This window comes from Plectropomus leopardus, chromosome 6 (assembly GCF_026936395.1).
Source record: "Plectropomus leopardus strain MGB_pleo_1.0 chromosome 6, ASM2693639v1, whole genome shotgun sequence".
NCBI classification, from domain to species: Eukaryota; Metazoa; Chordata; class Actinopteri; order Perciformes; family Serranidae; genus Plectropomus; species Plectropomus leopardus.
Window position 1 is genome coordinate 29,963,131 of NC_142181.1, and position 25,872 is coordinate 29,989,002.

Here is a 25,872-nt window from a genome sequence, read left to right on the forward strand (position 1 = left end):
GTTTTGAGGTGTTTTAACCTGTTTTTGGGACATGTCATATTTTGACATTTTTCCATACTATAGCCTTGCCTTTTTGGTCATTTTTTGGACGTCCTACTTCATGGTGTTTTTGAATGTTTCTGAAAGTTTTTTTTTTGCTATGGTGTGTCTTAGCATGCTATTTTATGCTGTTTTGAGGTGTTTTAACCTGTTTTTGGGACATGTCATATTTTCTCTTTTTTTCCATACTATAGCCTTGCCTTTTCAGTCATTTTTTGGACATCCTACTTTATGGTGTTTTTGAATGTTTCTGAAAGTTTTTTTTTTGCTATGGTGTGTCTTAGCATGCTATTTTATGCTGTTTTGAGGTGTTTTAACCTGTTTTTGGGACATGTCATATTTTCTCTTTTTTTCCATACTATAGCCTTGCCTTTTCAGTCATTTTTTGGACATCCTACTTTATGGTGTTTTTGAATGTTTCTGAAAGTTTCTTTGCTACAGCATGTTTTAGCTCGCTATTTTATGCTGTTTTGAGGTGTTTTAACCTGTTTTTGGGACATGTCATATTTTGACATTTTTCCATACTATAGCCTTGCCTTTTCGGTCATTTTTTGGATGCGTAATATTTTGTGGTTTTGGCTGTTTTTGAAAGATTTTTAGCTATGGTGTGTCTTAGCATGCTATTTTATGCTGTTTTGAGGTGTTTTAATCTGTTTTTGTGACGTGTCATATTTTTACATTTTTCCATACTATAGCCTTGTCTTTTCGGTCATTTTTTTGATTTGCAGTATTTGGGTGGTTTTGGCCGTTTTTGAAAGATTTTTTGCTTTGGCGTGTACGGAAATTATATTTTATGCTGTTTTGAGGTGTTTTGAGCTTTTTTTGGGACGTGTCATATTTTGACATTTTTCCATACTATAGCATTGCCTTTTCGTTCATTTTTTTTTTTTTTGCAATATTTGGGTGTTTTTGGCCATTTTTGAAAGATTTTTTGCTTTGGCGTGTCCGGAAAGTATTTTTTGTGCTGTTTTGAGGTTTTTTAAGCCGTTTTTGGGACATGTCATATTTTGACATTTTTCCATACTATAGCCTTGCCTTTTCGGTCATTTTTTGGACATCCTATTTTATGGTGTTTTTGAATGTTTCTGAAAATTTCTTTGCTATGGCGTGTCTTAGCATGCTATTTTATGCTGTTTTGAGGTGTTTTAATCTGTTTTTGTGACGTGTCATATTTTTACATTTTTCCATACTATAGCCTTGTCTTTTCGGTCATTTTTTTGATTTGCAGTATTTGGGTGGTTTTGGCCGTTTTTGAAAGATTTTTTGCTTTGGCGTGTACAGAAATGATATTTTATGCTGTTTTGAGGTGTTTTGAGCTGTTTTTGGGACATGTCATATTTTGACAATTTTCCATACTATAGCCTTGCCTTTTCGGTCATTTTTGGGATGCACAATATTTGGTGATTTTGGGTGTTTTTGAAAGATTTTTAGCTATGGTGTGTCTTAGCTCGTTATTTTATGCTGTTTTGTGGTGTTTTCAGCGGTTTTTGGGACATGTCATATTTTGACATTTTTCCATACTATAGCCTTGCCTTTTCGGTCATTTTTTGTATGTGCAGAATTTGGGAGTTTTTGGCCGTTTTTGAAAGACTTTTTGCTATGGCGTGTCTTGGCATGCCATTTTGTGCTGTTTTGAGGTGTTTTATGGTCTTTTTGGGACATGTCATATTTTGACATTTTTGCCATACTATAGCCTTGCCTTTTCGGTCATTTTTTGGACATGCATTACTATAGTGTTTTTGGCAATTTTATTACAACTTTCTATGCTATGGCTTGTCTTAGCATGCTATTTCATGCTGTTTTGACGTGTTTTCAGCTGTTTTTGGGACATGTCATTTTGTGACATTTTTGTCATTTTTTCGACATGCAGTATTATTGTGTTTTTGGCAATTTTCACAACATTCTATGCTATGGCGTGTCATGGCATGGTATTTTATGCTGTTTTGAAGTGTTTTATGGTGTTTTTGGGACATGTCATATTTTGATATTCATGCCATACTATAGATTTGCCTTTTCGGTCATTTTTTGACATGCATTATTATGTTTTTTTTTGTCCAGTTTTCACAACATTCTATGCTATGGCATGTCGTGGCATGCTATTTCATGCTGTTTTGAGATGTTTTCAGCTTTTTTTTTTGTATGTCATATTTTGTCATTTTTGCCATACTATAGCCTTGCCTTTTTGGACATTTTTTTGACATGCATCATTATGCTGTATTTGCCCATTTTTAAAACATTCTATGCCATGGCATGTCTTGGCATGACACGCCCCAAGAAAAGGTGAAAACACCTCAAAATAGCATAAAATAGCATGCAGAGACACGCCATAGCATAGAACCTTGCAAAAACAGCCAAAGACACAATAATAATGCAGGTCAAAAAATGATAGTAAAGGCACAGCTATAGTATGGCTTAAAATGTCCGTATGTTACATGCCTGAAAAACTGCTGAAAACACCTCAAAACAGCATAATATAGCGTGCAAATACACGCCATAGCATAGAATGTTGGAAATATGGCCAAAAACAACATAATAATGTATGTTGAAAAAACGACAGAAATGGCTAAAAATGTCAAAATATGACATGTCCCAAAAACAGCTGAAAACATCTGAAAACACTATTAAATGCCTTGCCACGACACACCATAGCACTGAAAGTTGCAAAAACACCATAATATTGCATGTCCAAAAAATTACCCAAAAGAACAGACTATACTATGTCTAAAATTGTCAAAATTTGACATGTCCCAAAAACAGCTGACAACACTTCAAAACAGCTTAAAATAGTGTGTCATGACACGCCATTGCATAGAAAGATGCAAACAACACAATATTAATGCATGTCCAAAAAATGACCTAAAAGGCAAGGCTATAATATGGCTAAAAATGTGAAAAACATGACTTTTCCCAGGTGAAAACACCTGATAACATCATAAAAAAGTGTGACGAGACATGCCATAGCATAGAATCGGCCAGAAACACCACATTAATGCACATTGAAAAAAAGACAGAGAGGACTTAAAATGTCAAAATATGACATGTCCCAAAAACACCTTGAAACATCTCAAAACAGCATAAAATAAGAGTGCAAAGACAAGCCACAGCAAAGAATGTTGCAAAAACGGGCAAATACAGCATAATATAGTATGTCGAAAATATGAACGAAAAGGCAAGGCTTTGGTATGTCTAAAAATGTCACAAAAAAAACATGTCCCGAAAACAGCTGAAAACACCTCAAAACAACATAAAATAGTGTGTCAAGAAATGCTATAGCATAGTATGTTGCAAAAACTGCCAAAAACACCATATTAATGCAAGTATTAAAAAAAATAACCGACAAGGCAAGGCTATAGTATGGCAAAAATGTCAAAATATGACATGTCCCAAAAAGAGCTGAAAACACCTCAAAAGAGTATAAAATAACATGCCAAAACATATCATAGCCTAGAATGTTGCAAAAACAGCTAAAAACACCATAATATAGTATGCCAAAAAAGATAACCGAAAAGACTATAGCATGGGAAAAAAGTCAAAATATGACATTTCCCAAAACAGTTGAAAACACCTCAAAACAGCACAAAAACCGTGCTAAGACACGCCATAGCATAGAATGTTGCAAAAACGGCAAAAAGTACCATAATACTGCATGTCCAAAAACTGATCGAAAAGGCAAGGCTAAAATTGTCAAAAATATGACGTGACCCAAAAACAGTTTAAAATACCAAAAAACAGCATTAAATAGCATGCCAAGACAGGCCATAGCGTAGAATGATGCAAAAACAGCTAAAAACACCATAATATAGTATGCCGAAAAAGGTGACCGAAAAGACAAGGCTATAGTATGGCTAAAATTGTCAAAATACGACATGACCCAAAAACAGTTACCTCAAAATAGCACCATAATAATGCATGTTGAAAAAAGTGACCGAAAAGGATAGGCTATGCTGTGGCTATAAAAGTCAAAATGTGACATGTCCAAAAAACAGTTAAAGACAAAATAGCATAAAATAGCATGCCAGGACAGGCCATGGCAAAGGATGTTACAAAAACAGCAAAAAACACCTTGATAATGGGGTGTCGGGTAGCTCAGTCGATAAAGCAGACACCCCATATATGAAGGCAGTTTCTTTGCCGCAGTGGCGACTGGTTTATTCCAGCTTGCGGCCCTTTGCTGCATGTCATCCCCTCTCTCTTCCCCTTTCATGCTAACAATGTCCTTTCCTATCCAATAAAGGCAAAAATGCGCAAAAATAATCTTTAAAAAAAAAAGACCATAATAATGCATGTAAAAAAAATAACTGAAAGGGCAAGGCTATAGTTGGCTAAAAATGTCAAAATATGACATGACCCAGAAACAGTTTAAAACACCCCAAAACAGCAGAAAATAGTGTGCCGAGTCACAACATAGCATAGAATGTTGCAAAAAGAGCCAAAAACACTGCAGTGCTCTAGCTAGCTAGCCAAGAGCTGTTGCCATAGCAACGACAAACATCCAGGTCAGGATCTAGACACGAGCAGAGTCTTTTAACTATTCTAGTTCACTGGGCATAAACATCATAATTAAGCATGTCGAAAAAATGGCTCAAAACGACATGGTATTGTATGTTGAAAAACTTACAATACATACATTTATATTTACACGTACAAGGAATTGGTGGTTTGGTGCAAAACGATTAGCATAAAGGAAGAATAAAAATATTGAAATTAAATAGTATAAGACAAGATAAAAAATATAGAAGCAATTTGAAAATATGAAATGAAAAAAATAGAATATAAAGAACACAAAATGTTTGTACAAAAGGTATTGTTCATGATGGTGACAGCAGTGGGGAAGAAAGTGTTCTTGAGGTGTGAGGTGTTGGTCCTGATGGACCGCAGCCTCTGGCCAGAGGGGAGGGTCTCGAAAAGTCCGTGTCCGGGGTGAGAGGGTTCGGCCACAATTTTACCTGCACGCCTCAGGGCCCTGGAGGTGTACAGGTCATGGAGAGATGGCAGGTGGCAGCCAATCACCCTCTCTACATGGCGGATGATATGCTGCAGCCTGTTCTTGTTCCTCGCCGTGGCTGCAGCGTACCAGACTGTGATGGAGAAGAGGAGGTTGGACTTGATGATGGCGGCATAGAAGTGCACTGTCATTGTCTTTGGCAGGTTGAATTTCTTCAGATGCTGCAGTTAGTACATCCTCTGCTGTGCTTTCCTGATGAGGGAGCTGAGCTCACTTGATGTCCTGGGTGATGATGGTCCCCAGGAGGCGGAAAGACTCCACAGTGGAAAATGGGAGAGGATGTCAAATTTTGACATGTTGAAAAAACACCTAAAAACGATATATTATAGCTTGTCGAGACACATCATAGTATAGCATGTTCAAAAAATGGTCAAAAACATCAAAATATAGCATGTCAAAAACATTGGCTGAAAACGACAGAGTATAATATGTCAGAAAACGTCAAATTTTGACATGTCAAAAAACAGCTGAAAACGACATGTAGTGCTTCTCAAAAAAGCTCGACACATAGTATATTATTAAGTTTTTTCATGATTTCAGACCACATACTGTCCTATGACCTTTTTTTACAAAATTGCGGACGACAATTATACTAACGTTTTTTTCATGTGTTCAGAGAACATACTATACAATGACATTTTTTCATGATTTCGGAAGACATACTGTACTGTGACGTTTTTCCATGATTTCGGAAGACATATACTATGACACTTTTTTCATGATTTTGGAAGACATGCTATACTGTGACGTTTTTTCATGATTTCGGAAGACACATACTATGACACTTTTTTTTATGATTTTGGAAGACATACTATATTGTGATGTTTTTTAATGATTTCAGACGACACACTATACTATCACGTTTTTTTTTGTGATTTTGGACGACATACTATAATGCTTTTTTATGATTTCGGATGACATACTAAACTATGACAGTTTTTCATGATTTTTGATGACATACTATACTATTACACTTTATATGATTTCGGATTACAGTATACCATGAGGTCTTTTCATAGATGACAACAATATGTCGGTCAAAGGTTTAATGTAATTCTGTTGGTATTGGATGTTCAAGACTGTAGAATGCATGTAAGTGGGGAAGGCAGGACTAAGATGAGAAAGTGATGTCTTCAGTTATTCTACTCTGGGATGATGTACTTGTGGATGGGTAGCGATAGACTCAGTATGGGGGTCCTGTCTCAGTGAGTGTCCACCCAAGCTCATTCCAACCCCCCAGAATGAGACATGGGAGAGGTGAATACAGGGTTGAATAAGGAGGAATGAGGGTAGAAGGCAAGAAGTAAGGAATGAGGACAGGTGAGGACAAGAAAAGGATGAGGGTGGAGGGCAACAGACAAGGGAAAGGGAGGGTCGGCCAAGAGGTTTGAGACAAGTTGGATGAGTTGACCAGGTAAAAATAGGTAGGCAAGTAATTAGATGTGTGGTAGAGGTGTGGTTGAGTCATGATCCTGCTCCTAGACAAGTTAAAAAATTAACAATATGGCCCAAAAAAAGTCAGAATATAGCATGTCGTTCAAATGGCATTAAATTGTCATACTATATTACGTAATCCATAGCAAAGTATGGCCTCCAAAAAGCATATGTCATATTACAGTATATTGTCCGAAAAAGCATCCAAAAGTCCAATGTCGTCCAAAATAGCATAAAATAAGTCATAGTAAAGCATGTTGTCCGAATTAGCATGAGAAATTCATACTATAGTAAGATGTCCAAAAAAACATAAAAACGTCGTGTTAAAGCATGTCATCCAAAAAAGCATTTAATAATGTCTTGTATACTATATAACAGTATAGTTTGTGATTCAAAATAGCACAAAAAGTCATGGTATTGCATGTCATCCTAACTAGCATAAAAAGTCATACTAAAGTATGTGGTCAAAAATAGCATAATATAGCATGTCCTGGAAAATAACATAAAATATTCATAGTACAGTATGTTGTCCAAAAAAGCTTTAAAAAAAGTCATAGTATACCATGTTGTCCCAAATATCATGAAAAAGTTATACTACAGTATGACATTTTAAAAAAACATTAAAAATAGTCATAGCATAGCATGTTGTGCAAATGCCATAAAAGGTCATTATAGTATGTCTTCCAAAAAAGCATTAAGTCATAGTAACATATGTTGTGAAAAATGCTATAAAAAAGTCATACTAAAGCATGTTGTCCAAAATACCATAAAAGGTCATACCTTGTCTAGCTTGTCATCCAAATAGCAAAAAAATAATAGAAAATGTCTTCCAACATAGCAAAATAAAGCCACAGTATAGGATGTCATTCAAAATAGCAAAAAAGCGCATAATAATATATGTCATCCAAAATATGATTAAAAAAAAAACATAGCACAGCATGTCTTCCAAAATATCATAAAAACAGTATTTTGCAGAGAATGGTAGAGAATAGTCATTTACCATCCAAAATAGCATAAATAAGACACACTATAATATATCCTACAAAAAAGCATGAAAAAGTAAGTATCACATGTCTTCAAACATAGCATAAAATATTTACAGTATCATATGTTGTGCAAAATTGCATAAAACCTCTTAGTATAGTATGTCGTCCAAAATAGCAGAAGAAAGTCATTGTACTTAATGTACAATAAGTACAGTACATTGAAAACATTCAAGAAAAAAAAGTCATAGTATAGTAAGTTAGAAAAATATCATAAAAAATGTCAGAATGAAACAATTCTGTGCATACTTAAAAAAAAAAACATTAAAAAAACACTATACTACAGCCTGCCATAAAATGTGATTATTTTGATTGTCATTAAAACAATTCACCAAACATTACATTGTGTAGTATCCCATTAAAGATTAATCAGAAATGTCAGAAGTGTCATAACATGTCAAAATATAGTGTGTCATAAAAAATCATTTAAAAAAATCACCAAAGAAGTCTAAAATGAAATAGAATAAAAGAATAAAAATATCAAGGTGTATTTCACCATGAAACTATAATTAGAAAAAGGTATACTACAGCATGCCATAAAAATATTACTCAAGAAATCATAGTAAAGTATGCCGTAATAAGTAACATAAAATTGAAATACTTTAATAAAGTAAAAGTACCTAAAAATCATTTTGAAGTTAATGTAATTAATTACTCTGTTCATTTAGAAACATGTTTGCTGTCGCCCAGTGGTCACAGTGAGGAGCTGCAATCACAGCAATCATATTGCATCAACTAATATTACTGCATTACTTGCATTTAACACATCTTTGCATCTGCACTGACGTGTGATTTACTCATATGCACCATTTAAGTTGCCTGGTAAAACCATCCTGGAGAGGTGAGCTCAACATACTGTTTGGCTTGTGCTCTCGCCATCAGGATGGTGCAACCAGGCTACCATATGACAGTGTATTTGCATTAATTAAAGAAGTTGCCGGTTTATTCTATTAAATCTAGGTCGTGCATTACAATTAAACTAGAAGAGGATGCTATTTTAAGATATCACTGTGAGCACAAAGCTTAAAGGACAGGTACAGATAAGAAGGTCCTATGTATGTTCACATTTCTGTAAATCCAAACAATGAAATATAACACCAAACTAGGAAAAATATTACCACAAAGTATATACTTTATTTCAGGCCAATTTTAAAGTATCATATGAAGCAAGATATAATGTAACAGAATTTATTGTTCTAAAACACATGCACATATCTATCAAAAAATGAACAGATCATTACTGAATATAAATTCATTTCATGTGCATTTAGAAAATTCTAAACACAAAATCCTTTAACTTGTGTGATTAGTTCTACTGCTACAATGACAGTCAACAGCTAATATGCTCTGACAGTTACACACTAAGTAAGCATAAAATCAGGTTTGTGTGACAAAATGCGTCATTGCATCAAAATGAAAACTCTGTAGCCGTGCAATACAAGCACTGTAGTGTACCACTCATTTTAGTTGCATTGTTCTCACCAACACTGTTTATCCATCTTTAATCCATCATCAACATGATTTAATGATCAGTAAAATCAAAACTAAAAAGAGGTTTCTCACACAGAATAAAAAAAAAATTTCATGATCTCTGGTCTAAGAAAAATAAAATAAAATAAAAAAATTGTTCCATCAAGTTAATGCTACCAGTTCGGTCGGCAACAGCAACAGTGTGACACCCTACAAGGCTTCAACCAAGGGCATGCACGGCAGGCTGATTATTCAAAGGTTACTGCAGTAATGCAAAGATGTAGACACGGTGTAAACATGAAATTAATGTGATTACGAGATAATTGTCAGTGTGCTGTGTTGTCTCCACTGCAGCTGTAGCAGTCTCTCACTCAGAGAGAATGTAAACATGTGAGCGCTTATAGAAAAAATCACTTACTTCTCTGTTCTGAAACCTCATCCTTAAAATCTCAGGGTTAGTCACTCAAAACAACCATCTAAAACATTTTTTTAAAAGAATCTCTCAGCTAGACCTATTTTGACATGTCCATTAACACTTGAAACCTACATCATTTTCTCATTAGCTTATACAGTGTGTTCATACAGAGGCTGATTTACAATTTTTTCTGGACTCGGTGAAAATGGAAAAATAAGTGTTAGCGTCTTAACAAAAACATCTTTGGAATCTGCCACAACAATTCCTGACTTAGATAACTGATTGTTTCTTAATAATTTCACAAAAAAATTCAACAATCCGCGCAACTCACCGCCGTCAGTCAAACCCTGGCCTTCTACACTACCCCCTCGACAAACCTGCTTAAACTTGTCCAAGCTGTGGTCTAAAAACCCTCATTTCAACACGCAGCATTGCGCTGAGGGGCTCAGCTCCCTCTTTAGGAAGACTCGTAACTCTTGTATACTGTCACAAGGTTCAGTTGATCAAAGAGCTGTAGTTCATTTAGCCAAGAAATCTGCCTTTTTGGTTAATGTTTAGGAAACATAGTTTAAAAGCTGCATGTGATCAACAAATAAACAATAACACTAATATGTATATAGTAAATCAGAGACGAGAAGAGAATTAGCTAAATGGTTAAAAAAAAAAAAAAGAAGCCAAAACTGAATCATTCTGTCTTGGCAGACTTCATCTTGGTGAAGTGATGTGCTGTGATAACAGTTGACCCTGTTATTAAAAATGCATTAATTCATCTATGAAAGAAAAAACAAGAAGCAAAATGCCATTTGATCTAAGCTATCATACATATGTAGTAACCCTAAAAATAAAAGAATACTAAAAAAGATAAAAAAGACTGAATGATGAATTAGGCTTGGATAAGACTGAGATACTTAGAAGCTAGGGTTTAAAAAACAAACAGAAATCCCTAAATCCCCTTATAATGTGTATAAAACAAAAATAAAATTTGGATTATTGAACATTAGAAAGAGGAGAGTGTGACTGATGTCAATGAATACAGCCGAATGCTTATTGCTGCGTTACAGAAAGTAATTGTTCGTGTTGCTCGTGTCTCGAAAAAATACAACTGAAGGCACTTGATCTATTAAAGGTTTAACTTAGACTTGCTGGCACAGCCAAGCAGCAATGTAGTCGGTCCCCAGGCTCCAACCCTCACTCCACCCCCCGCCCTGTCCCCCCGCCGCAGCAAAGCCAACATGTCCAAACTGGGCCTCACATTACCTTTACTCCAAATCAGTATTGTTCTTTATGCTTCAAATACATCATTTTTGGTTTCTCAGGCTCATTGAAAACAAACAAAAAAAGAATAAAAATGTACAAGGCCAAATATAAAGCTACTTAAGCTAGATGCAATAGTCCCAAATGCAGTTAGGTAGTGCTGCTTCACGCTATGTTGCAGGAAAAAGAGGCACCAGAGACTCCAGGTGATAAGTGATGATGGCAGTCCTTGCAGAAGAGCGCATGCACCCGCCCAGGGCAGCTATGAGGGGAGACCAGGGGAAGGAGCGACCCCTGCTCTAGGTAAAGATGCCCTAGATTCACTGACATTTCTGTGAAAGATTTTGGGGACCCTTGCGTAATTGTCTGTTCATGGGCCAGCCTTGAAGACACAGACAAAATAAAGAGATAACACACCAGTGAAAAGAAAAGAACAATACTGCCCCAAAAGAGGTTACACGCCGAGACAGAGACAGACTTCCGGAGAGGCTCGCTGAAATGTCTTGTAAAAGCATTTATGACTCCTTCACAGATTAGAGTGGCAGCAGTTCAGAGTGTGGCAAGAGGAGGAAGGAGCGCCCTGCCTCGATCTTCTATAACCATGTGAGGAAACTCTCCTTGTCGATCTTGGTAGCTGCCAGCACTGTCTCCATGTCATTGAGGATGTCGGAGCTCAGGGCCTCCTGGAGACTAGGCATCAGCTCTTCGCCCTCCACCGCCATGCTCTCGCTCTCAAGGGTGCCTAGGTCCACGTCTGTCCCCGGGATGGCGTCCAGGTAGTCGGGGAAACGACTGGGCTGTGTTGCCATGGAGGGTGGAAGAGGGTCCCCTAATGAACAGCAGAAAATGCTGTTAATGATCTGACGAAGCAAGCCAGGGGATGTTTGGAAGATCTCGTCCGCTCGGCGCGTTACAGGGAAGATAATAATTGAGCCACATTCCTATCTTTTGGTACAGACTCTAAATATGAGCAGCCAAGTGGGGAAAAATCCATCAGACTCCTCGTAATTACAAGCAGGAGATTTGGGGGAGTTCTGACAGCTGCGACATCCCCCACATGGTGGGAAGATTGTGAAATATCAACAAGCCAAGGCGGTTGAAACACCACTGTCATTATCAGTGGTTCAGTGTAAATAAGATCTACTTTTAAAGGGACAGTTGCCCTAAAAATTCAAAAATACATATTTTTTGACTGTAAAGGTGTGGGTTTCCGAATGATGGAGAAATCTGCCATAGAGATGTCTGTCTTCTCTCCAATATAATGGAACTAAATGGCACTCGGCTTTAAAGCACCAAAAACTCAACAGCAAAGTCTCTTTTCAAAAATCATGACCCGGTTACTGAAGTTAATCCACAGACCTTGTTGTGAGTGGTTTCATGTAGGTACGCAAACCGTATAACTGTGCAGAAGGAAACTTGCAGCTACTGCTAGCTCACCTAAAGCCAGTGATCTACCTACCATTACAGCTCAGCCAAGAGGGACGCCATTAATGTTTACATCTCACATTGTCACGAGCATGAGACACTTGCCCATGAGTAAATGCACACTTCCTTCTGCACAGTGATACAACTTTCAAAGGAGGGAAGCGTTCATGGACAAGTGGCTCGTGACAGTGCAAGATGTAAACATTAATAACAATCTAGACTCAAAATAATCTAGACTGATAAATAGCACTAGGGACAATAGGCAGTTCTGGGGAGTAATTGCTTTTTTTGCCCTGTTTAAAACATTTGATAGAAAAGTAATCAGATGTAATAAGTTACATTACTTTGAAGTAAAAAAATAGGTATGTAACTTTTTAACAGGGTAACTAGTACTCTGTAACCTTGTACATTTCAAAAATAACTTTTGACACTATGAAGACTATGGTAAGAGAAAAGTATGTATTTTTGATTTTCAAGTAAATTGTCCCTTTAACGGTACCACTCTTAATTCTGATTTGATATGCTATAAAATCATTACTCTACATGTATAGTACATGATGCAAGTACAAGGCTAGAGATGCAGGTTCCAATCTTTGATTAATAATCTCATGTTAATGACAGGATATTTACCCATTCTTTCTATTCAGCCAACATGTATACATGTGGCATTTTACAAAACTTAACTGGGAGAAACCAAAAATTCACGTAACACTTTAATTAAGCTAAGAGCTGTCGCACTACAGTCCAAGCTGTCTGAGAACTAATCATGTCCATTTTGTTTCCAGACTCACCTGTGTCCATCTCGTCCACGCTATTGAGGAAGTCATCTGGAGTGCGAGGGACGCTGTAGCTGCTCATACTCAGGCCACTGTCTGTGCTCTCATCCCTGGAGTGGTAGGTCCCGCTGTAACATAGAAAAAAATAAAGCTTATAAACTAGGAAATCAGGATGTTTATCGCCAGTCAAACTGAAGGAAAAAAAAGCTTTTTGTGTCTGCAGAGTTGTGGTTGACCTTAATGACCTTCACTTAACTACTTTGAATCCGAACTGCATGAATCTAATTAACTGATCCACCAAAGCAAACACACTCAGTTATTAAAAGTACACAGGCTGGAAAGTAACAGTGTGGCCTGAATTCCCTCAGGGAGCTTCTGCATACATCCACGCTTCAACTGTATCTATTTGAACGGCTATGGCGACTAATCCGCAGTGACACAGAGCTTCACTTTTTCGCCACTCCACTGCAGAATATGGCAAAAAGAGCAATGCTGAATGGGGCAACAGAGAAACAAAGAAGCAGAGAGAAGACATTTGACAAGCCTATACTAATTAGCAGAGGAAAAATATGTAGGCAGAGTATGGCAGAGGCAGAATGAATGAGGCCATTGTGAGAGGAGGGGAGTGGAGGCAACGGGGGGAGGAGGAGAGATTAGGTTGGCCTGTCTACTGACTGGACCACATGTTCTCATGGCCTGTTTGCTATTCAGCTCTTTCCTCACTTCATCCGCTCACAGAAGAAGTAGAGCTTGAACTGCTAGGAACAACTTCCCAGAATGCAATGGAGCAGCATTTACAGATAGTCAGAAAAAACGCCCTGTTCCTTTTTTAATCGCAGCCATTGTCAGATCTAGTTTTAGGTTTTGTGTTGTTGCTACTCAAATGTGGAAGTTGTCCATCTCTACTTTAAATAAAATGTACTTTATGTAAGTTTTTCCCAGGTAACAACACAGTTTAGGTTCTGATTGCCTGTACTGCAGCAGTTGTACACCAGAGGTCCTTGTTGTGCAGTAAACTCTGGCACAGACTGAGTGAGACATTACCATGTGAGGAGGGTTAAGCTTAGAGACTGGCCTTCTGTTTTTACTACTTGTGTAACTCACAAACTTGAGCACACCGATTTCCTCACGCAGGATACATAAAGTCTGTCGAGCTGGACGCCAAATTCACCTTTGTTAATCAGTGCACCTCAGATGTGTATGGTGGGGCCGAGGTACATTTTTAACAACAAATCTTAATGATTTTTCAACAGATTTTAAAGAAAATTAACCATCTGAAATGACCACCAGTACTTCTTATCCATTCCTTTTCATTATAGTACAAAATCCTTTTAAAATATATATTATTTAAAAAAAATAATGAATTCAGAGCGGGATATAAAGCTACTTAACGAGCTACTATCTATATTTTTTAACCAAAGACCACCTTCTTTTGATGCTTCACCTGCCTATAGAATGTCTGTATGGCCATTACTAAGGGACTGTTAGTTGTTTCAAAAAGGGGGTAGGGGTGTTGCAAAAAGGGGGGAGGCATGTCATAATGTTTTTAAGCACTGTGAAGACTTATGATTTTATATTTTGACCTAGGGGAAGGGCATACAAACTTTACATCTCTATATTTTGTGTTCATTTTACTACCATGAGCCTGTAATTTAGAGGGCATGTATTCTTTAAAAAATATAAGATTTTCTAGCAATTTTTGAAGAAAACATTTTGGTGATTTCTTTTTTTGATGATGATGATTTTTATTCATTTTTTGAAAATGATGGCATTTTTTCCCCTTAAAACATGCCTTCCAAACCCACGCTAGTTTTCTTCAAAAATCCCTAAAACTACACCATTTATCAAAGCCACAAACTACAAACAAAAGTTATTGTTGTATTTCAAATTTCCAAAGTTTCTTAAAACATGTCGTGTTAAAATACAGGTTTGTGAAAAAGTTTTTCATGATTTCCAAAACTTACAGGGTATATGTAGTTTTCCCAAACTTTTTTAGGAAATTGCTATTTGCAAATTCCACGACTTTTCAAGGTTTTTAATGACCATACAAATCCTGTTGTACTGAGCTAGAGATTTTTTTGCTCCACAGAAGCTACTCCTGGCGTCTCTGTGAAAACCAACCTGTTGAGGAATGGATCAGAGCTGTTGGCGGTCATGGTCCGGGCATCCTGGGCCATCGGGGAGGACACAGGGTTTGTGCTGCCATCTTGATCCATACTGGTAGGCAGCTGATTCCTTATAGCAAGCTCCTGTGGACAATAAAGCACAAAATCCATGAGCAACACGAGTCAAACTCAGCAGCTAATTACAAACAGCTTCATAAAAACATGTCACAACTGCCCCCCCCCCCCACCCCCCACCCCACCCACCCACTGCGCTGCTGGCACCAGAGAAGATGTTTAATTGAGGAATTACGCACAAGCATGGTGCTCTCCATTTCTCCCCATACCGAGTGTCAGATTACATGGGGGCCAAGAACAGTTGGAGACAATTGTTTTCTACACATGCTCAGATTATGCTCTGATCAGATAAGGCCACGGATATGAAGTCATGCTTTTTTTTTCACCTCCTTCCCCTAGAAGTCCTTGAACGGGAAGGTGAAGTGACCAGTGTCGCAGTTTTAAGCTCTCATTAAACTTTAACAGGGTCATAGATGACAACAAAATGGCAGCCAGGGATGTGATGTTTTTAGTAAGGACATAAGATTGCTGCTACACACCATAAGTGCTTAGTAGAAACTTTAATTGGTTGTGGTTGAGGAGAAATGCACACAATGTTCTCTGAGGCAAAAAATAAATAAAAAGCCCTAATAAGATGTTTTTTTCATTCTGTTTTTAAACAAACAGCTCAATTTATCCCAGAATCCCATACACACATGTAAACAATCTGGTTATGATTAAGAGGGATTATGAGGGCTGTGTGTACTGTAAACATCCTTTATGGTTTTATTGGCTCTCTTTTTGTGCATGACTGAGCAGCGTCAGCATTGGACTGCCACCAGCAAGTTGCATACATCGCCGTCTGCCTTTCATCCTACTTCTGCCATGTGGAATCACTTTGGGTGGGGCAATTATTGCCCTGAAGTTGAACTCCCTACATAAGCATATAGCTGGCACCGTTGCACAATTTCCTACTATAATCACAGTCTCCTTTATTTGCAAACACAGAATGGCCTCTGTATTCCAAGCATGTGAAATGCTACAGAAATTTAGGGTTTACTGGAATCTGGTAAATAACATGATAGAGGAACCCCTGAAATGGTTTGACCTACAATCTCCACATTTTATTTTCCATTAAGCTCAGATATCTGTGTTTTGGATAACAGAGCTGCCAATGTGTCAGCTTCATAACTAATGCTTTTTTTACTTGCAGTAAATCCTGAATCTATCCCTGCATATGCATGCACACAGACCAGAAGAAAGGTGGAAAATAAAAAATGCATGCATTGAAATAACCTGGTTACTCAAAAATCTGGAGTTACACGCATGTAAAAACCAAGTTAGATACCAGTACAAGTCTTCAACATAGCTGAGAAATCAGGATTCTCCAGTAGAAATTGATCTTTGCTTTTCTGATTCATGCTCTTCTAAATGCCTTATCCAATTCTGAAAACCACATTTCTCCCTCACATGACATTTCAAAAAGTTGACAATAACCAGGTTAGATCATCTGACAGTGCATGTACATTAGGGACTTCCAGTAAGGACAGTCAAAATCATCTTTCCCCCTCTCCAGCCTGGAGCATGTACACACTCAGGTCACTTCCTACACTGTGAACTTTAAACAACCCATGTGAATGGCACGGTAAACAAAGTCACCTGCACCCTCATTCATAATCATAAAGCTTGGTTTCTGGTGCTATGACACGGCCTTGAGTAAACTACTGGACTTGGCTGCACCACCCTGTGTGGGCGGCGCAGTGACACATCGCAGTTAGGAAGTGATAAAATCACCACATGTGACTCACAGGACTTCGTTGCAGGGTGGTGCTACAATAAAGACCGATCAAAGGGGGCTTAAAATCCAATGCCATACCTATGAATTATGACTCACATTTAAAGGCCTGCTCAAGATTTACATTACAGCAAACATTGTGCTGTTTTTTTCATTCAACTAGTGAGCAGTGGTCCAGTGTCTTGCTACTTCACTGATGTGCTTTCACATACTGCAACTTTTGACCTTGTGATGCTTTTGATAGATGTTAGCTGTTCCTCCATAAGGGCTGCAGTACTCCCTAAAAGGCCTTTCTTAAATTCTGTGACTCTGATTCCTAACCTGTGGTCTCTGCCGGAGCAACTCCTGTTGCTTCAGTCTCAGTCTTTCCTTCTCGATCTGCAGTCTCATCTGGTTGTTGCTTCCCATGATTCCTGGAGGGAGCTGCCCTCCCTGTTTGACGGGAGCGCTCTGAGTGATCCTCTGCTGGTTCAGGGCTGAAAAGAGACAGAGAGGAGTTTTCAAATTGTTAAACTATACAACATGTAGTGCTCATTTGAAACTTTGCATGACTCAATTTGCATGACAATTTAAAGACACATTATGCAGGAATTTCCTCCCAAAAATCACTTACGACCTACTAGATTTATGTGGCGGTTTGTTCATCTGCAGAGTCCCTGACCTCTGCTTGTATTTTCTTATTTCCGTCTTATTTTGCTGTGGTCAGGACGAGGCTTGGGAAATATCATAATATTATGGTCTACCTGTTTATTTAGAAATCAACTAGATATGATTTTCAAGACCATCAAAAACAGATGCTTTTCTTTAATTTAACTGATATGGAGATGCTGTATTGAGACAATGTATTGTAGTGCACAGCACACACCACCAGAGGTCAGTCTCTGCTGGTGGAAAAGGGCAGCTTAGCTAAAAAAGATGGTGACTGCTCTGTCCCTGTATTGTCAATTAACTTTGCCTTGAGATGACGTCCTCTTACGAAAAAAGTAGTGTATTAGCCATATGAGTTATTTCGACACATCATCTCTTTTCAGCCCACTCGTGTCGGTATATATCAGGGAAAAAGTATCATCGGATCCTCAAGCAAGAAGAGCGCTTATTTCCTGTGTTTTCAATATTCTATTTTTAACTCAGATATAGTCTAATACAGTATATCCTGGTGAAATGTCAGTTATGTATGAAGGTATAAAAAACTGATAACGCCTAAGCCTAGGCTTAAAGACGTATGGGCCCCGGTTGATAATGGCACTCAAGAGGGGTTTTGGAGTTAGCAGCATGCATCAAAGAGGAGGCATTGAAAATTGCAGACACAGCCCTGAAAATGCAAATATAATGAGAAGGCACAACACTAAGTGAACTAAGATTGTTCAAGAAAAAGTGTGAATCTGGGGTTGGCTTTCATTTTTGCTGGCCAGCACTTAAGAAGAGGGTTGGGATGAAGAGCGATGCAGACTTGACCCGTTGGACAAGTGGGTGCTGGTGATTAGTTGAGTTAGCTTACTTAGTTATTAGCTTTTCTAATGCAAATGTAATATTCCTACATTAGCAAATATGATCTTTTAAAATTCAATTTCTTCATTGTGTGTCATGCACACAAACTTGTGGCCGACCCTCACTGCTTTACAAGACACCATTACAATATCATAGCAGCAATCCAAAGTAGAGGCTATTTTACCGCTCAGTCCCCATATACTGAGCCTTCTGTCCAGGCCCAACAGACAAATTTTGCCACAAAGAAGTTTTCTCTGCAAAAACATACACAGACAAGCAGTGTAAGGAGGAGAGGCCAAGTTTGAATGTTGTATTTACAAACAGTAGCAATGCCAGAATAACATACTTTTACATTTTGTAAAAAATGTCTGGAACTGCTTTGTCTGAGCAAGACCGTTGCTGCGACTACAAGACAGCTGCATTTTCTTCTTTTTTTTTTTTTTTCATGTGGGAAAATGTCCAAACCCAACAACAAAATATGTTTGGGGCAAACTGGGAAAATCTTCTGGGATCTATGTTAAGTGGGATGGGACAACTTTGTGTTTTGCATACCCATTCTGTGTTTAGGCCAATAAGACCACAGACAGACAGAATAGGCCAGTAAACATATTAAGCAACGACAGCTTTCAATACTGGATGCCTAAACAATATTTGTAAGCTCTCCAGCAGACTATAACAAACTACCGTCTCTGCAACTGCACCTATTAATACCTGGCTGCATTTAATGCTGCACAACAAGACAGACAACTTGAGCGTTTTGTGCATGAGGTGAACCTGTAGAAGACTGGAGCCAGTGCAGCAGGTTGTGTAGGTCAAGGGAAGTCTCAGCACAAGATTTCCAGCCAGTGTCTGAAACAGCCACTGTTCCTGTAAGACCTGATCCCCTCCCACTCACTGACTAAGACAGGCTTTGTTAGTTTTGCACATTGCATCAGTTATGACTTATCCTCTCATTGTGCGTTTTGTTTCCTTCCAAACAATAACAGATTATCCCTCAAGACTCACTGCTTCCTTACTTTGGCCTGATGCCTCCAGTGTGGAGATCAGGCAAATGAATTCAAAATAGACCTACATCAAACACTGTACCAGTGTCAACTGCAGTTTCAGAGTTCTTTCACCCAGCAAATGTAATTGTGCACTAACAAGCCTAACATCATGTTTACATTACCAGAACAAATGTGTGTGTATTGAAAACACAGCTGTTCCCCAGAGAATTATTTGTTATTCTTTACTCCAGTGAGGGTGGAGCTAATAAACATGAGCACTGCAATCTATGCATGCAAACTAGGTCACACATTTTATCACTATAGTAGAGAAAGAGAAGCAACTGTGCTTGATCACGAGGGGTGTAACAGTAATGAAACCAATGAGGAGCGCTGTTTGCTTATGCGCTTTAAGCACCAACCAAAACAAAGCCTTGACGGGGGCACAATATTCATGCGGGGCTGCCTCTCTGTGCTGTCCTGCCCGCCCCGGCACCTTTCTCATCACCATTCAATCACTGTCTGTTTACACTATCTCAGGAGCTGAATGAACCGTGGCTCAGGGCTCTCCCTGGGAAGTGCTGGAGGCCCCGCCCTGCCCTGCCTGCCGTCTCTCCCTCCCTCCACGCTGCCTCCTCCAGCAACCCCACCCCAGCACATACACATGCACACAAACACACACAGACTCATGGAGCCGCCTCTTCTCTCCCACACATCAGCTGAAGCCATGGGAGATAGTTACTTCTCTCTGCTTCTTATCTTTGGCAGATACTGAGACCTTTTGTGGCTGAATCACTCCACCATCAGGGCACCATTAACTGTTCTCAAGGCAGAGGTGCTGTACATGGGCCATGTCAGCAGCTGGAGATCTGTCAGGGCCAGAACTTTGAAGCAAAGGCATATGGAGAAAGACTCACCGATACACAAGGCCACACATTAAAGGTGGTTTGAAACAACCCAAACTCAAACAAACATAAAACTCACAAAACAGGGGAAACCCAGTAGCTCCTATGTTAGAGCAGGTCCCCCATTTACAGAGGAACAGAGGCTGTACCCTGGCTGCATGGGCCGTGGGTTTGACTCCGACCTGCAACCCTTTGCTGCATACTTAAGGAATTATGGGAACTTTGAAGGTTTTAAGTGTTTTAAAGAACGCAGGTGCTGACAAGTGGCTAAATCTTTGTCATAGTGACGCTCAGTCATTCTAGTACAATTCATTTAAAGCCAAAATTTAGCTCTTTACTTCTGCCGATTACATTTCAATTGCAATTTAAAAAATCAAAAACTTGGTGTTACTTGTGAAGTTTATCTTGACAAACGTGACACCAAGGTATCATAAAATCTTGTTTGCCACCAAGCTTATTTTCTGCAATAATCATAAACCCAACAGAAAAATCCCATATGCTTTTTGACGATGGAAACCAATTTCTGTTTTGGCCTACAAAAAACGTCATCCCTGCAGCACTCTATTGCATCAATACCGCCGTGTTTCCAGATGTAATCAACCATTATGGTGAGTACAATCTTATCATAGCTGATAAAATGGATAGCCAAAACTATGTAAATAAAAAAAAAAGATCAAATTACAAAAACTTCTCCTTTAAGGTACAAGTTATACAAAAACAGTGTGTGCCTTAAAAATCGAGAACACAAAACCATATGTAGATAAATGCAGCTGAGTTTAAATTGAGCCACCAAGTCAAGGACTCCTTCACAGACCAAACACCCAACAGTAACCAATGTTACTGCAGGAACTATGCACAAACAATGAGCATATCAAAGCAGAGAATTACATCTGCGGGTGAGATAGGAGCGGAGGACAGGTTCAGTTCAGGGCCAGAGAACTGATAGCAGTTCTGATAGCATAAAAAAGGAGGCTAGTCCCAGCTGAGAAGACAGTGTGTGTAAGTGTCCATGTGTGCATGCGTGTGTGTGTGTGTAGGGGTGGTTGCAGTCAGCAGCACATATGGGTGGTGATAGCTGGTGGGCAGATAAGAGACAAGGTAATGCTGTCTGCCTTTTGTCTTCCTCACGCACCTCTGCAAAACAACGAGCCAGCAACACAAGCCCTTATCAGCCAATCACACTGTCAGGCATATTACGCCACAAGATCACCTGGGGCAGGTAGAGTTGAGGGTGTGCCAGCTGTGGGAAGTTCTCTATGTGACCAGGGCACAGCACCTTTGAAGGATTGGTAAATATTTGCCTGCTGTCGATTTAACAAGTTTAAAAAAAGGGCCCTTTGGGAAGGTGTTGTGTTTCGAGCGTAGAGATAAGCAAAGTGGAGAAACAGTCTGAACAGATACAAACACTGTTTTATCACTGTGTACAACAGTACGGTGTGAGTAAAGCCAGCCTGTGTTGACCTGGCTTTAAGAGACAAGGAGAGAGGAACTATCAACAATGTCGGCCAGCCTCTATGGAAATCCACACAACAGGTTAAAATGGAAGTTGTGCTGGATTTACCTGATCACTTAATGCCTGGTCATGTTTTACTAAAACTGAAATGCAAATACAGCAACACAATGAATTTTTTGATCATCCAACTACTGGGAAAATCAGGTTAAAGGGCTCATTCAGGTTTAATGTTAGATACTTATATGGACAAGGATGGAGCCTTCTGTCTAAAATATTCATTGGTTTTGTCCAAATTTGTCCAAGTTTTAAAGCTTATAGATACTGACAAAACAGAGCAGTGTCATCGGAAATCGTGAGGGCAGTGTTCCGTAGTTCAAGTGAGATACGATTGTAGAAAATGACAAGACATTTTAAATTTCCACATGCTATAATGTATTTAATGGCATCACAGACCACAGCCCTCCGCTATAGGGCCTCTGTTAGAAGTAACATTATTATGACATTTGACTATTTTTGCCAACATAAAGGACGAATCGAAGTATAAGGGCAATGACATTCACAGCTTTTGAAATGGGCTTTTCTATATTTTCATACGTAAAGTATAAATGATCCCCTAGAGCCCTGACACACCAAGTCAACAGACAGCTGTCTGGCCTCCAGTGGAGTGTCTGTCACCCTAGTCACCCTTGTAATATGCCCACCATTGGGACTAGTGGGCTCTTGTCGCCTGTTTTTTTTTCAGATCAGCATGTTGAATTACCATCAGAGCCAGCGTAGCCCATTGGTGAGTAAAATTACTCCGATTGGCAGTTCGGCTCAGTGCACGAGAAGAGACATGGCAGAGAGGAAAACAAACAGATTGCTAAAGTCATGAGGGAGTGAGATCAAAACAAACTTGTTATATAAGATAAAATTATTTTTCTAGCAATGGACTCCTCAGCAAAACAGTTTGTTTGCTAGCATATGATAAATATGACGTATACAGACTATCACCACCGGCTCCTGTAGGGAGTTATTTTCTCTCACGCAGGCCCAATGCTTGTTGGGCATTAGCTGCAGTCTTTGTGGTGTGTTCAAGTGCAACTTTTTGGCCAAGACACAAATGATGTCAGGCAAAGCGACAGTTAGCCTTCCTCACCATAAGTTCCTTGATGTCAGCTTGGTGTGACTGGTCCCTGAAAGGGTCAGTTCACCCAGATTTGTAAACAGGGACTATGTCAGTAGGTAGTGACTCGGATAGAATGCAAGTTCAGGAGAGTTATCCATAATAGCAGACACTGTTTTTGAAATAACAAACTGACATCAAGTTTTTCCAAATGTAGGTAAAAGAACTAACCCTATAGTAGTACTAACACTAGTCGTAGTAGTAACACCTTTGACATTATGTCCAAGATGTCTATGTATTGTATTGCAGAACAGCCAAGGATGGGCTGTTCCTTCTGTAATAATAATATTACAGTAATTACAAATAGGTAATTAAAATGCTTTTTGCACCACAAACAAAAATGTATATCATCTACATGGTATTGTAGTGGGTGCATAAATATCAGAGGTTTAAATCTCAAAAAAGAAAATCAACAGATTAAACCAACACTGTCCTAATAAACAGAGACCTCTCACCTAGGAGTGAGAAAATATCAACTAACCCTTTAAGCTGACGCACTTCTGCCTCATCACACTTTGCCAATTCCTCTGGTGAAGTCCTCTGACAGCCGAGGCAGAAAACATCACATGACAGATAACGTAGCAACGTGTTTGGCAAACAGCTTTACATTATGGCTTCAAAGCAAAAACATTGAACTCCCAAAGGAAATCTGTCTATTTGTGCACTCCAGTATCCTCCTAGTATGTTTTGCCCTGCTGTTCCTGCAGAGTAGTACGTACAGAAAACAACATTTCCACACAAGCCTGGCCCCCTTTTCGACCTCAGCCACAGTGCACTCATGGCTTGTTCGCTGTTCACCACCTCCTTGGAACTTAAAGAGGATGCATGCTTATCCCGTCGGCATTTTCTCTCTGTTCCTCTGTTTTCCTTTCTTCCCCTTTCGCCTTGCCTCTCCCTGCCCCCCACCTCCCCTCTCACATTGGAGTTCTTTGACTGAAAAGGTCTGGAACAGATTAAGAGTTGGACTACAGAATAAAGAGGCCTGGCAGAGATTCAAGTCTGTCTGGAGCTGCGGCAGAATGGGGCTGTGCCTGCACTGGGCCTCACGCAGGGGAAAGCCAGCCGGCAACAACCCTCAGTTAAAGGCGCTCTGCTGCTTTTCTTCTCAAAGCTCAAATTAGCCTCCATTATCAAAGCAGCTGGCTTATGATTGGAGACCTACATAGCAGCAGTATAGATGTTTCTGGAGCCCATTTCAGTGCACAAGTGTGATATTTTTCAATCCCACTTCTTTTAAGAACACAAATAGGTTTTTTTTTTTCCTTTAAGCACTTCTGAAATATCAAGTAGTTTGAGCATAAAGGTTAAAAAATCTTTTAGAATCCAAAGGATCAAAAAGTGCAAACTATAGACCAGTAAATGTGAAATGTGAGCCATTAGAATAATTATCTACAAAACATATTTGATATATGGTGAACAAAACGATGTGTGATGGCACATAATGAGTTAACATGATCTCTTTCTCCCTCTCACTCGCTTTTAAGGGGCCCAGCAGCCTTGTGTGTTCAAGACTTATAAATCTTCAAAGAGCTGCGCCGATCAGAGCTGCCATCTCTTCCCAGCTGCCCTGCTCCCCCTTACAACTCTGTTTTGAACTCGCCTGCCTGCCTTCAGAGTGCAACTTACAATTGCGTACAGAAGAACTGCCCGTTAAGTGCCCGGGCTGGGTAAAAAGGTAAAGCTAAAATTAAACAGGATAACAGGCTGCGTGCTGATTCACACATGTTGCCTTTGTGAACCGGGGTGAGCTTCCCTGGGGAATGCTGCTGTAATGAAGGAACGGCCCCTGAAGCGTGAATGAGTCAGAGTGACATAAGCAGGAACCTTCATCTCTGGAAGTCTTCCTTGTGCTGGAGGATTAGCTCATTCCCATGGCCAGGGAGAAATCTCAACACATGTACCACGGTCCTGTCACTAATTCACCAACCTCACACTGAAAGCTAACTGTCAAACTTAAGCTCGGCCCGGGGGATTAATGGCTAACTCAGCTGTTGCTCCAACACTAAAATGGCTGACAAAAGGTTAGGTGCCGATTGTGAGGGTAGGGGGGTTCTGTGAAATCTGGTTTCAACAAGCGGTGGTACTGCTAGTCACTCCAAAACAATGTAGTGCGGTGAAATTAACAATGAATCATACAGAACTGAACTCATGATTACAAATGTGGTAATACATCTTTTATGGGTTAGCCAGAGCTTTCTAGTGGGGAAAGTAAACTGCTGGTCCCAAAGCAATTTATTCATCAATCTCTTTACTGCAGAGGCAGGTCCTTATATAATTCCCCTTGCTCAATTCAATATAAAATATTTTTTAAAAATATCACTTTAAGCAGCTACAATGATTTTTGGGTCCCTAATAATAAAGTGTCTTAAATTAATAATAACAACACTCAGAGACCTTCGTCGGGCACCAAAGTGCATTGAACCAAACTGCCACATAATGTTGCTTTAAATCAACAACTAAGCCAAGAAAAAAAAAATCCTGTCTGTAGCAAACTCACCAAAGCGCGGGTCAAGTCGTGGGTCAAGCCAGGATGTGGTCTTGTTCTTGTGGTTGATGTAGTAAATTTCTCCCTCTGATGTAATAGCTTGTTCCCAGCCCTCAGGGAGAGGACCTGAGGGACGATAGGAAAAAATAATGTTGGAGAGATGCTGGTGGTTCACTCAAGACTCAGATTTCTCCTTACTGACATAATGGTGCAACATATAGCAACATCACTGGGTATAATTACAGCATACTGCAGTTTAAAAAGCAGTAATATCAGATATATAGTATATGTTCAAATGCTCGGGTGAAAATAAACAGTCTATATGGGAAAATGATATCCAAGCAAAATAGAAGTACATTTTTCCATTTTCGAGACTGTAATAAATCTTTGCCAGCTATTTGAGAGTATTTATTTAAGAATCAAAAAAAAAATTTTAAAATCCCACAACATTCTGGGTACAGACAACAATAACAGACATGGCACCAGTATGACAGGTGTTCATGAATTTAAGTTTTCCCAAAGGCAATTTTATGCATTCTTAAATAAGGGGATGAACTAGATCAGACACTTTTTTCAGT

At 39.1% G+C, this 25,872-nt stretch overlaps 1 protein-coding gene across 1 annotated transcript in view; it reads right to left on the minus strand.

The window, feature by feature from the left end:
- Positions 1-8,635: 8,635 nt before the first annotated feature.
- Positions 8,636-25,872, minus strand: part of yap1 (Yes1 associated transcriptional regulator) — a 35,491-nt gene continuing 18,254 nt past the window's right edge. Inside the window, exons 4-8 of the mRNA XM_042486644.2 lie at positions 25,307-25,420; positions 17,137-17,291; positions 14,983-15,110; positions 12,877-12,989; positions 8,636-11,489 (exon numbers count right to left, since the gene is read on the minus strand). Coding sequence (XP_042342578.1) covers positions 11,254-11,489; positions 12,877-12,989; positions 14,983-15,110; positions 17,137-17,291; positions 25,307-25,420 — 746 coding nt within the window. The 3' untranslated portion in view covers positions 8,636-11,253. The remainder of the gene's footprint in view (positions 11,490-12,876; positions 12,990-14,982; positions 15,111-17,136; positions 17,292-25,306; positions 25,421-25,872) is intronic.